Below are 13,831 nucleotides of genomic sequence, written 5' to 3'. Positions count from 1 at the left end.
GCTCAGGGCAAAAGGATTCCCGCCTCGAGGGCAGGGCCTTTCTGCCATCGCACGGGTGGCATTTGACCCGTTCCCGTCCGTCTCTCTAGCTACAGAGCTGGTGGGGTTTGGGAAACACAGCCCATCTATTTTCATAGACGGCAGGGTTTCAGTCCTGCATCCACTCTGTCTTTCTGCCATCAGACTGGCAGGCTGAGGGCCTGCACCAGCTCAGTGGTAAGAAATACAAAAAGAAGAGAAACATCCCCAGGAACGTGCCTCCATATCTGTAGTAATCTCCCTCCATCCCTTTCTCTCTCTCCCTCAATCACCAGCTCTCCCTGCAATCGTTTATAAACCGCTGGGGAGGAAAGGTTAGACAAGCTAAGTTCTGGGTCACACCATGAAGCACCCTCTCTACTGCTCACAGACTATTTCAGCTGGGTTTATCTGCTTTTCCCCAAATGGGTACATCGATGTGTTGGCAAATTATCACCAGTGGGACTCTGTTGGCTTCTTTGTGAACGGTGCCTCCTGTCTCGGAGCTGGGATGGTCGCGGAGGCTCTCTACCAGCCGCGGAGGGAGGGAGTGCTCCTACTGGGAGGTCCCACGGGTTGACCCAAGCAGGACGGAGCAGAGCAGAGAGCGCAAGCTGGAGGGAGCTGGGAGCTGGGAGCCGGCCACCAGTGCAGATGGTTTCTGCAGTATGGAAACCAGACGGTGAGGACCTCGCGAAGCCTCAGCGAGGAAATGATCTCTGGAGGCTGTCGGAGGATCCATGCAAGCCTGTCCTACGCATTCATTCATTTGCTCACTCACTCATTGCACACGCTTTCCCATTGAAGAGACACCATGCCCGCGTCATGGGATATGATGAAGGACTGGTTCCCGAGGGCTGTAGGCCCCCTGGGGTTGTTCCCCGATGGTCCCCTGATGGCCTTCAGCCCCTGCCAGCCCTCCAGTGTGGCCCCAGTGGCTGGGAGGTCACACTGGAAAAAGGCTCAGGAGAAACCTAATGCATGCCTGAGGCCTCGCATGACCCCAGCCCCTCTCTTTAGGGTTGAGTCTTCTCTTTCTTTGGCTCTCCTGCCTGTGGCTCTGCCCCTTACGTCACAGTGACTTCCAGGAGCCGGACTCCCACCAGTGAGGATTCTCCAGCTCCTCCTCCTCCCCAGGTGGGGGCAGACACAGGAGGGCTGCCTGGAGGAGGCTTTGGGGGCACCGGTGAGGGACGTCTTCCCTCCGAGGAGCCCAGGGGAGGCTCCGCCGTGGGGGCCGAGCTGAGCCGAGAGGAGGTCCCATCCTCGGCAAGAGGAGTCCGTCGGGCTGCCCCTCAGACACACAGTGTCCCCAGAGCTGCGGTCGTGGGATTAGATCAGAGAGGCCTCCTGGAGGCGCTTCTAAACAGGGAAATCTTCCTCAGGGCAAAGGCTGGGTGCTGTTATTTTGAGAGGCCCAAAGGGAAACCATGGGTGGTGGGTGGTTTTTCTCCTCTTGGTTCTACGATAGGGCGAGCCTGGCCTCCCTCCCGAGCGGTGTGTCTGCGCTGGGGGCAAGGCCACAAGAAGCCCAGATCTGTTATTCTTCTCAAATGTCTGGGACTGGACAGCGTAGTCATGACTCTGTTCGGCATGGAATATATGCCGCGTCCTTGGCACAGCGGACGATTCCCTTCCCCTTTCTTACGATGGCCGAGGACGCCCGTGGTGAAGGGACCGCTCTCGGCAGTCGGCACCTGTGAGAAGCCAGTTCGGAGTTTTGCATCAAAGAGCGACAAGGACGAGGTTGTTCCGTTCGGCAAATGAAAAAAGGGATTTTGCTGAATCTTGAGAGTTGGTGTGGAGCCCAGAGAGCGTCAATCAGAACTCCTGTCCCCAGGACCTAGAGACGGCTTCTCGCAGCCAGCAGGGGCGCGGGCCCGCTGGTGCCGTGTTAGTGCAGAGGTGCGTTTGGCAGAAACGGGTGCATTTCTTTGTGTTCAGTTGCGGCTCATGGTATTCAGTGAGGCGACAGCCGCCGGCTTCCAGGCTACCTGGGGTGGCAGCGGGGCTGAGCTGGGGCCCTGAGTGGATGCTCTGGGGGAGAGGAAGGGTCCCACTGCACTTGGGGCTCCCGTGCTAATGGGACCTTACCTCTTCCTTGTGCACACCAGCTGTGCATCTGCACCTGCCAGGGCCTCCAGGAGCGCGGGGAAGGGGCCTTAGCGCTCCGAGCTGCCTGAGCTGTGCTTTGGGGTGTGGGGAGGGGCATCTATGCACAGAGGGAAGGAATTTCGGCTCAGCAGATCCACAGAAAGAACTATATTCTTCCTTTAAATACTTCAAAATGTTGGGAGTGTTTTGGGGAGAGGTGGCAGTGAGAGAAAAAGGAACAGTGGCAAAGAAAAGGGGAATAAGGCCATGAAATGCCTCTTGTCGAGTGATAGGGAAAATAGAATAGACTTGGGACGGTATTTTGGGTTTCAGGTGGCTGTCAGGACCCATGTGACTTATAACGGGTGGAATCATTGCTGTCCAACAAATGGGAATTTCTACCCTTTTTGCCACAGAATGAGGATTTTTTTTTTTACTCCAAATATTTAACACATTGCATCGGCTAAGCATTCGTACTTCCGATAATGACTATAAAAACAGAAATATATTCTGACAGATCCTTGAATTGTTTAAATTACAGTGACTGTAGATAAGTAGCAGCTTCCCCACCCCCCACATTCTGCATCCAGAAAGAAGTCGTCGCTGCTTCTGTCCTTGAACTATTTCAGTTAATTACAAGAATGTGGAGGAAGCCCACCTCTCCGATTTGGTACTGTTAATTACAAAGGTATTCAATATGCCACGGCAAACGGCAGTATTTTTTCCCCGCCTTTTGTCAGGGGGCTCTGAGACGGCTTACAGACATGAACTCAGTTCTGTCCAGCCCTCGGCCATGCGGGGAGCTGGAAGAAAGGAGCTCCAGACTGACTGAGAAGGAGCTGGAAGAGGTAGGAGGAATAAGGAGTGTCCCTGTGGGTGCGGCCCCTCCGCAAGCATTCCAAGCCGAGGGTGCTGGTAACAAGCCTGGGGTGCGGGAAGCTTGCCTTTGTATCACCCATCAGGGCAGTGCTGTTAAACAATGTGATGCTGCATATCAGATGAGGGTGTCAATTCACCGATTTCCAAGCGTTTTCGGACCACCGCTCATATATAAATCTTTGCTGCATCAGACCTTCGCGGATGGCACCTAGTGGGACCTACATGCTGAGATTCCTGGTTTGCAGCTGTGTGTCCAGAAGTAAAAGTAACACAGCTGCATTTCATTCTTTTGAAATTCACCACTGCATTTATTCTAAAGCAAGTATATAATTAGATCCAATTTAGAGAATATATCAAGTGCTTTGTCATAGGAAAGGCGACAAGTGATAGAAACCCAACAGGACCAGGGGCGCCTGGGCGACTCAAGTCGGTTGAGCGTCCGACTTCGGCTCAGGTCATGATCTCACAGCTAGTGAGTTCGAGCACCACGTCAGGCTCTGTGCTGACAGCTTGGAGCCTGGAGACTGCTTCAGATTCTGTGTCTCCCTCTCTCTCTGCTCCTCCCCTGCTTACAGGCTGTTTCTCTGTCTCTCTCAAAAATAAATAAAACATTAAAAAAAAAAAGAAACCCGACAGGACCAGCTTACAATAAAGAGCGAATCATTGGAGGTATGTGAATGGGGTCTCAGACACCTGAGGAGCGACAGAGAAGTAGAATTAGAAAAGAAGCAGGAGCTTAGGGCCTGGGGGACCCAGCATCGAACCCACCAGGACTCTCTGTCTTCCAGCCCCTCCCATCCACTGCTGCCCTGGGGGCTGGTGTCTCTCCCTCCCACCCCAACCCTCTTGCTCCTTCTTCTCTCAGAACTTCTGTCTCTCTGCTCATCACGGCGGAGGGGAGCACCTGGCCTGCACATCTTACTATTTTAGCCACTGAGAGAGGCCACCAAGATGTGACCACTGGTCCGGATCAGAAAACCCAGAATGAAACTTGGGGGTGCCAGAGGTGGGCAGGGCACCCAGGTGTCCAGCGACTCCTACGAGAACCATCTGGGGAAGCGGGAGGAGGAGATCCCTCAGGGGGCTGCTGCCCTCAGAAGAAGGGGGTCCTGGATGATGAAGGTGAAGGCTGTTGTATGCATACCCGCCGTGGGGCTGAGCACAGTGTTGGGGCCAGCTGTAGAAGGGAGTGTGAGACACGGTCCATGCAGAAGAACTGAGGGGGGGTGTGGGCGAAGGGAGCCAGCAACTTGTATCTTTAATCCGTGACACCGCACTGAGCCTGGATGTGGGCTCCGTGAACACCTGTCACTCCAGTGAGTGAGTAAATACGTTTGTTCCAGGAATGAGTTAGTGTAAGATTCTCCCAGGTAACTAGAGCATCCACGGGGAAGTGAGAAACCTCCCGGGATGATCGACAGCATGAAGCAGTGGCAGCTCTGACACACTTTGGGGACAGAGGTTCCAGCACATCGACAGGGATGTGTGGTTTAAGAAAGGATAAGAGGAGGAGCGAAGTCTGACGTCGCCTGGAAAGGATGCGCAGCCAGGTTTGCTGGCGTTCGGGTGTGTGCAGGTAATGACATGGCCCAGTGTGCTCGGACAGTCGTCACGAAGCACCGAGTCCCGGCTGCTTCTGCACAGACCTTTACGTTCTCCTGGCCCTGGAGGCTGCAAGTCCCTGAGTGAGAAGTCTGCAGGGCTGGCTTCTCCTGGGTGCACAGATGGCCACCCTCTTGCTGCCTCCCCACAGGGTCTCCTCTCTGTGTGTCCAGCCCCTGAGTCTCCTCTGTGTGCCCTCTTCTTGCAAGGACACCAGTCACGCTGGAGTAGGGCCCTGCCCAAGAGCCTCATCTTGACAGAACTTCCTGGTTAAAGGCCCTGTCTCCAAATACACTCACCGTCTGAGGCACTCGGTGTCAGGGCTTCGACGTGTGAATTTGGGGAACACAACTCAGTCCAAAATATGATGGAACTGGATGTTTTTCTGGGGCCCCCTTCTACAGGTCTTTGGACATCCCGGTGGGGAGTTGGTCCTGTATCTCAATAAGCAGTTGCAATGAGACTTGGTCCCTAGGATAATGAGTGGGTCAATTGTAGATGGGGGGGGGGGGGTTCTGAAATGAGGGACAGATCGCAAGATGCTTCTGTCTTGCCCTCCCTGCGGCATTGCTGGACCGGAAGACACAGAGCTTCAAGCGAGCCTAGCAGAGCAATCTTCCCATTCGTGTGCTCTGTAGGACAACCTTGAATGGGGTCTGGTGACAATGCCGGTCTCTAGGATGCCCCCAGGGAGTGTCTGGGTGGAAGAGGAGAGCCATGTGCCCTAAAGGATGACCCAGGGCGTCTGTGAGGCAGGCCAACAGGTGCAGGGGCCACTGACACCAGAAGCAGGGATTTCATCTCTTAGATGTGAGCTTCGGGGTCAGAAAAAAGTTATAGCAGTTGCCAGTTTGGCTCCCAGGAAGACTGCCATGGGGCTGCATTTGGTTCTGGGGATCGGTGAGGCTGGGCTGTTTTGGGGGGGTGCCCAGCGGGGTTGTAAGAGCTGCCCCCCTACGCCACCGCCCTGCATTGCCTGCTCACCTCTGGCTTCTCACAGCTTGGTCAGGCGCCTCTCCTGTGCGACCCTCACACCCCTGCTCTGTCCCACCACTAAGGCAGCTACCCTCCCCATGCAGAAGGAAGTAACACTCCTGTTTACAGACTGGTTGGTGCAGAGCTGCAGTAAACCCAGCCCTGTTTCTGAGGGATGTGTAATTAGTGCCAATTTTCACAGGAAGCTTCTTAGAGCTGATTAAAGCACAGGAGGCGTTGGTGAGAATTACCAGGACTTTCCCTTCCCTCTCCCAGAGCTGCTCATTAGACCCGGGGAGGAACCGACTGCTGTCAGCATCCTTGATGTAAGACTTAGAGTTGGGGGCCACCGAGAGCCCTCTCGGCTTGCACGGATGGGGAAGTCACGAGGCTGACATTTGAACGCTCATATCCACTCTGCCATCCTCCTCACAGAACGCTGATCTTCACGCACCTGATGGCCAAACCCAGCCAAGGGCTCCCAGCTGGACTGCCTGTATTTTCTCTTCCATTTCCCCCAGGCACTGTGGTTTCCTGACCATCCAGAAACACTTGGACCTGCAGTATCATTTTAGGGAATTTGGTAATCTAGTAACACCCAAATAACATCTAAGATGGCTATAAAAATCGAAGAAATGAAAAATCGCGGAAATGAGCGGTGGAGCCTGTAATTAAAATAGGAAACATACATTCATCTAATATATTGACATGTGATTGAACTGAAAGGTAACAATGAAATATTTCCTCTTTTCTACTGCTGTCATTCTGCTAGTTAACAAATCTTAACTGGATACTGCCTGTGCACCAGCTCTGTAAGACCGGGGATCCATGAGCACAGAGAAGCACCAACACGCGTGTGACAGAGAATCACACGCACGAGAAAGTGGTCGGTGGTGTGGCCCAGCTGGTGTTGGCTGCAGGCATCCAGGGACACACATGGAGGGAAGAAGGAGGGAGGACACATCAGCCTGTGGGACCCTGTGAAGAGAGTGGCATTGATTTCTGGGAAGGGGGGTTGGGCTGTGGTTTCCTTCTGGTCATGGGGGAGATCAGCAGAGGAAAGGCAGAGCCTGGAACTCGGGGAATCCTGGGATCATCCAGTGGAGGAAGAGGTAAGGGGTCTGGATTACGGTGATGACAACAGGAGGCTTGGAGGGAAGGGACAGGTGGCATTCACTTCAAAGGGAGAGTCAATACTGTGCTTTGGGTATAGATTTTGTCTGTGTTTGTGGTAGAACCTCAAAGCTTCTGGAAACTTCTCTTGTGAGAGTTCACCAGCCTCCTCAGTGTTACTTTCCAATGGCCATTAGGACCTTCTTCTGTCTCCACTTTTCCCCTACATTTCATATTCTTGAGCTCGTGTGCCCCGCTTGTATGGTGACATTGGAATATAGAACCGAAAGAAAGGAGAGAGCAAGCAGGGACAGCATATTTGATGAATACAGTGATTTTTAAAATCACTCTGAGAAATTTAATAGAGGGGCTTTATTTTGGGAAGACAGTTCTTCTCTGAAGTATTGCATTCCCCCACACCTCTCCCCAATGTCATTTGAGTTTTTAGTCTTTCTTATCTGTCCCTTTTCTTTCCTTCGGATGATTTTCTTTATATGCCTCATAATCCTTACAACATAGTTATTTTAAGGATGGCAGGGTGGGTTGATTTATAGCTGTTATAAATTTCCTTAGCTATTTTTTATTTTTAAGTAATCTTCATGCCGAGTGCAGAGCCCTGAACCCAGTGCAAGGCTTGAACTCACGACCCTGAGATCAAGACCCGAGCTGAGATCAAGAATCTGATGCTTAACCAGCTGAGCCACCCAGACACCCCTCCACTGCTATTATGTGTAGAAATATGGCTTGTGAATATGAAAACTTCCAGAGAGTTCTGTGTATGTTGAGGAGGCTTGTTGACTAACAGGGATTACTTTCAAGTAAATGTGTAGATGGCTGATTTGGGGGAAGGTTTAATTCCCCTGTATGTCCATCTGTTCATCCATCCATCCATCCATCCATCCATCCATCCACCCATTCATCCATCCATCTGTCTATCCATCCATCCGTCTGTCCATCCATCCCTTCATCTATCCATTTATTCATCCATCTGTCCATCGATCCATCGATCCATCCACCCATCCATCCATCCATCCATCCATCCTTCCATCCATGCATCCTGATCCATCCATGCATCCATCCATCCTTCCTTCCATCCATCCATCCATCCTTCCATCCATGCATCCATCCATCCTTCCTTCCATCCATCCATCCATCCTTCCATCCATGCATCCATCCATCCTTCCTTCCATCCATCCATCCATCCTTCCATCCATGCATCCTGATCCATCCATGCATCCATCCATCCTTCCATCCATGCATCCATGTATCCATGCATCCATGCATCCATTCTTCCTTCCTTCCATCCATGCATCCATGCATCCATCCATCCATCCATCTGTGCATCTTTCCATCCATGCATCCATCCTTCCATCCATCCATCCTTCCATCCATCCATCCATCCATCCATCCATCCATCCATCCATCCATGCATCATGATCCATCCATGCATCCATGCATCCATCCTTCCATCCATCCATCCTTCCATCTGTGCATCCATCCATTCATCCATCCATCCATCCATCCATCCATCCATCCATGCTTCCATCCATCCATCCATCCATCCATCCTTCCTTCCTTCCATCCATGCATCTATCTTATCTACTTTGCCTGAAGGAGTCTGGAATGCTGGAGCTCTGTTTTCACCAACATCTGGGCAGAGAATGGGAGGGCCAACTCAGGCAGACATTTTACAGTTGGACTTTTGATTCTTCCCTCCTCTATCGCTTTTGTTGTGTTGTTGTTTTTCCTTCCATACCATCATTGCAGGATGCTTGCAACCTTTGGTCTAGAGCTTCTTCTAGGTTCTGAGCATGACACCATCTCCCTTTTCAGGGCAAAATGTGAAATCGGAAGCCAGACCTCCTGGGAACCCATCCTGGCTTCTGTGCTTGCTGGCCCCAGGACCTTGGGCAAGTTACACAACCCCTCTGTGCCCCCATCTTTTCAACCCTGATCTTTTGGGTTGTTTTGAGCACTGGATGTGGGAGTATGTGTCAAAGATCTGACTGTGCACGGACATGACCCTCACTTGATGTGTGCCACTAATGTGGTTGCTGCAGTCACTGCCATTAGTGCTCTTGTGACCCTTACCCTCTGCTTTATCCCCTCTCTGACTTTCAGGTCATGATGTTCTGTTTTGTGTTATCACTTTTTAAGCTTCCTGAAATGTGTTGGAATTTTTCATTTGTTGATGAGTTCCTTCCTGTTCTTTTTGCCGTTATGAGCTTATTCCTCTGCCTTCTTGTGTTCTCTCTCTCTCTCTCTGGTAATCATTTTACCCTAGCCTTATTGGTGTCTCAGCAGGAAGAAGAGAGGCAAATGTGGGTGCTTGAGTATCTTTTCTCTTCTTGTTTTTGAGAGTTCCCAATCACCTAAGATGACTGTGTCCATTCTATTTAAAAGACAAAACAGCTTTCCTTCATAGCAGGATGATGCCTAGGCACTGAGAGCTCTTTAATAACCAACCCCCTTACTCAGCAGTTCCAGAAGCACCCCTCACCCTGTGTGTCTGAGCTTTACGAAAACTATCGCTTTGTGTCAGCTGTTTCTACTGGGCCCACAGATGACTTATTTTACTGTGTCTCTCAGGGAGCCCAAAGTGTCTTATCCAGCACAGCCTTTCCATTACTAAGTTGAAGGCTATAGTACAACACCAGCTTCCCGCCACAAATAATACCTCCGCACAAAAGGGTAGCAGGTAACAAGTTGCCACTCACTCCGTGCATCGTGGGTGCCATTTGCAAATTTAGGAACCAGAAGCTTATTCCGTAGCTTTTAGCTGAGAAAGAAAAACAGCCATTCTTGCTGCTTATTCACTGAGCATTTGTGAGGTTTCGTAAAAGAAAAGCAGGTCAGGATCCGCTGACATGTAGCATCACACCGTAACCACACTGGATACAGAAATTCGCGAACGATCCTCACTTCATTCCCTGATAATGGCTGAGCCCCCTCAACCTTCCCCGTGGTCGCCTCAGCCCCGGGCAGAGGCCTCCCCCAGAACCTAGCTCCCAGGGAATGTGGCTGCTTGAGCTCTTCCTGTGGTGAGGCCCGTGGTCACCCAGGTCAGGATCGTGCTCTGTGTGTCAGCAGCAGGGTGTCTGCTCACATGCCGGGTTCCTCTGATCTCCCTGCCCACGATATTTTGAACAAATGTTTAATGTTTATTTATTCTCGAGAGAGACAGAGACAGAGACAGAGACAGAGACAGAGACAGAGCATGAACAGGGGAGGGGCAGAGAGAGAAGGAGACACAGAATCTGAAACAGGCTCCAGGCTCTGAGCTGTCAGCACAGAGCCCGATGTGGGCCTCAAACCCACGAACTGCGGGATCGTGACCTGAGCCGAAGTTGGACGCTCAGCTGACTGAGCCACTAGGCGCCCCCCTGTCCACGATATTTATATTTAAAAATGTTTACTGTACGTTGCCGGGGTCATCTCAGATTTGCTCCCGTGTATGCCTCCCGGGACGGGGACACCCCGACAACTGGGGACCATAGTCATTGGTGGTCTCTCCACATGGTCCCTCTAGCTTGGCCGCTGATTCCCCACCTTTGGAGGGCTCCAAAGCCCCTCTCGTGAGGGAGAGAGAGCAGATGAGAGAGAGGGAGAGGGAGCTGAGCACAGTCCATACCACCTCTGGGACCTGAAGTCCTCTGTGGGTTCCTGCCACATGTTTTCTGCTGCATCTGTGAAAACACAGCCAGGTACAGAGAGAAAGGAGACCGGACTCCAACTCTCAGTGAAGCAGGAGGTTCTGAAAGAGGTTGTATGATGAGAAAAGTTGCTGTGGTCATTTTTGGAAAATATAATCGGCTTACCTTGAGGTCTTTTCTCTCTCTCTCTCTCTCTCTCTCCCCCCCCCCCCATGTCTTTTTGACAAAGGTCATTTTTCTTTGAAAAGATATTGCCCTCTGCTATTTGTCATAACAGCATATGCCTTGGTCATCTGTCCCTCCCCCTGGATCCCCAGCCTCACGGGATTACATGGGTCCCTCTAGTACTGGAGTGACTCCAGGCAGCTCCCTGGGTCAGCGTCAGCTTTTCTGTCTCTAAAGGCAAGATGAAAATCCTGGTCTCAGCAGCTGGCAGGAAAGCCGGGTGGCATCCCAGGAGAGAACAGAAGTACCCCATGTGAACCTACAACCTGGATACTTCTTCAAGTTTCAACATACTTGGTAGAGGACTGTACTTTGCAACATTCTAGGTTGATCCACATGCTTTGAAGGTGCTGACTAAAAAATGTTCTGAAGGTGTTGACTCTCTGTGTGTCAATGGGATGAAAAATTAACAATCCCGGCAAGGAAAAGTTGGTCCTATGGCCTGTGTCCCTAAGTGCTTCCACAAGATGGACACCTGCTGTCCGTTGTCTGCTGTCACAGCTCATGCTGTGGACTCCGGGGACCATTTGGAAATCAGCCACTTGGAACGACAGAGTTGGTACAACCATCTGAAGGTTACTTCGCCCTGGTCTAGTTACCGTACCTGGGGCTTGAGCCCTTCGTAGCCTATGCTCCCAGCCTGTGGTTCCAGAAACCTCTCAGTCTCTCTGTGTTGATCTGTCCAGGGCCAGCGTCCTGGGGCTTTGCTGGGGTGAGTGGGAGGGAGAGGTGGTTGGGAGGTGTCAGGGAACAGCTGCAGGACGGGGCTGCCCCCGGGGAGGGGGAGAGGGTACTAAAGGGAGAAGAGGTGCCGAAATCCCCCCCGGGACAGGGAACAAGAGACGGCAACGCAGACAGTCTTCTGTGACCAGGGAGGGGACAGGCAACTCTCTTGCTGGGTGGCCACTGATGGCTGGTGGGCACCTGGTGACCCCCTTCCAGGAAGCAGGGTCCATGGGATGTGCCGTGGTCATTTTCCACCTACCCCACAGGAGAGGCATAGATGGGTGGCCGGGACCACCCAGCATCCCAGAGTTAAGGGACAGCCCTTGATTTGACGAGGAGAGTCAAGAGTGCGGTGGGACAGAGATTCCAACCCTGTCCTTGAGCTGGCCATACTGCCTAGTGGAGGGTCTTGGTGGGGGGGCCACCTCCCAGATGGAGTCCTAAAGGGCTGCCTGCAAAGGCGGGCCATCTTCCCCCCTCCGCCCCACCACTACTCCCTCAGGTGCAGGAAGGACACAAGCCTTCAGTTGCTGTCGAAGGGGCAGGTCCTTGCTGGCACCATCCTAAAAGTCCAGGGTCTCCTTGTGCCTTATAGGAAACTTCCGTGTCCAGTGTGGGGGCGGGGGGCTTGCTCAGCTCTCCAGGGGAGAGAGAACCTCTTCCTCTGGCTTGAGCTGTTCATTGCTAGCACTTTCTGTGGGACCTGTTCATTCTGCACAGGGAACTGCCCACCCCAGAGCAATTCCTGATTGTTTTTTCTTGTTTTGTTTTGTAAATTGTTTTTGACATTTATTTATTTTTGAGAGAGACAGAGCATGAATGGGGGAGGAGCAGACAGAGAGGGAGACACAGAATCCGAAGCGGGCTCCAGGCTCCAAGCTGTCAGCACAGAGCCCAACGCGGGCCTTGAACTCACGAGCCATGAGGTCATGACCTGAGCCGAAGTCGGACGCCCAACCGACTGAGCCACCCAGGTACTCCTGTTTTTTTTTTTTTTTTTTAAGTTTATTTGTTTAATTTTGAGAGAGACAGAGACAGCGTGAGTGGGGGAGGGACAGAGAGAGAGAGGGAGAGAGAGAATCCCAAGCAGGCTCCGTGCTGTCAGTGCAGAGGGGCAGGGAGAGGGCCAAGACTGAGCAGGGCTGAGGCCTCCTCAGAGAGCAGCAGGTGCACCCCACCCACTCCCCCGTTTTCTGCTGTTGGCCCCGAACACACTCGTATACTCTGAAGCCAGACGGCTGCAAGTTTTCAGAGAGAAAAGAACACTGCAGGCCTGGCGTTTCCTCTAGGCTCTAGAATGTACGTGTCCCTCACCATCTGGGGCTCAGGCCCAGCAGGACGTGCTCTGCCACCTGAGCCCAGAGTAGGGTCCAGGCAGGTAGGTGTCAGCAGCCAGGGGTGAGCACTCGGGGTCTTCTGGAAGCCAGGGAAACCACTGCCTTCTTCCTGTTCCAGAACATGTGGCCACGGCCCACCCCCCACCGTTTCCTCCCCAGGTCGTGAGCCCAGGGGAGAGGCCAAGAGGAGAGGCTGGAGGGGACCCCGCAGAGGGCTGTGGGAGGTGGGCCCGGGCAGGGGTGCCCAGCTGTTTGCCACATAGAGGAGGTGGCTTTGGGAGAGTGGGTTTAGAATCTGGTCAGATTCCACAGCTCATGCTGGGCAAGCTTCTGGGTCTCCGGGGTGGGGGAAGGGAGGTTCGAGCTCCTTCTCTCTCCCATCAGCAGGGTCCACAGGGGTCAGGGATCCACACCACCCATGAGCCTCAGAAAACCAGAGTTTTCTGCACGTGGAAGAAGCTTGTGACACGCCAGCACGTACAGTGCCTTCTGATAGTAGATTATCACCTCCTTCTAGGGGCTTCTCCAGTTCTGGAATCTGGTCCTGGACGCGGGATGGGTTTCTTTGCCTAGGACAGCATCTGCGCTTTTCAGAGTGAGCTGGCCACGCTGTACCCTGCATGCCAGGATGCCTCCCAGCAGCCCGTCCGGATTTCTGAGCCGGGCTCTGTCTACCCCTACCGCCGGGCAAGCGTGGGGGCTCCACACCCCGTGTCCATCTCAGGGTTCTGTCTTGTAGCGGATGGAGTTCCGAGGAAAGTAAATTGCATCCAGCAGGGAGAGAAGCATACCAAATGCGGGTGCCAGATTTCAGTTTTCTAACGGGCTCTGGAACCCCAGAATGGCGTAATCCTGCCCCGAATAGTAACTAATTAAAGACTAGATGCCCCTCTCCTCTAGTTAAACAAAAGGACCCTGGCAAGTAAGGAGGCTCTTGTCAGGGCAGGGGCCCCCGCAGGGGAGGACAGGCAGGCTCGGTTTGCATCAGAAGCTCCTTGTCAACCCCCGGGGGCTCCAGCACTGTGGGACAGCACGGGGACGTAGGGCAAGCGTCACCTCCCTGCCTGCAGACGTCACTGGGCACAGGCTAGAGGCCACAGCACCTGAGCCCATGTGCGACCCACAGATGGAGGCAGAGGTGGTTTAAAGACGTGGAAACAGGAGACACGGCCAGTCGATGAGGCCGCTGGGACCTCGGGGTCCAGGTCC

The 13,831-nt window shown here is 52.9% G+C and overlaps 1 protein-coding gene across 1 annotated transcript in view; it reads left to right on the top strand.

The window, feature by feature from the left end:
* The window catches only part of MED10 (mediator complex subunit 10), a 179,778-nt gene that overhangs the window by 164,324 nt on the left and 1,623 nt on the right, over nucleotides 1–13,831 (top strand). Inside the window, exon 4 of the mRNA XM_060634332.3 lies at nucleotides 2,853–2,960. Coding sequence (XP_060490315.2) covers nucleotides 2,853–2,960 — 108 coding nt within the window. The remainder of the gene's footprint in view (nucleotides 1–2,852; nucleotides 2,961–13,831) is intronic.

This window comes from Panthera onca, chromosome A1 (assembly GCF_046562875.1).
Source record: "Panthera onca isolate mPanOnc1 chromosome A1, mPanOnc1 haplotype 2, whole genome shotgun sequence".
NCBI lineage: Eukaryota > Metazoa > Chordata > Mammalia > Carnivora > Felidae > Panthera > Panthera onca.
The sequence above is the reverse complement of the archived record's forward strand: the minus strand, read 5'-3'. Positions and strand labels throughout refer to the sequence as shown.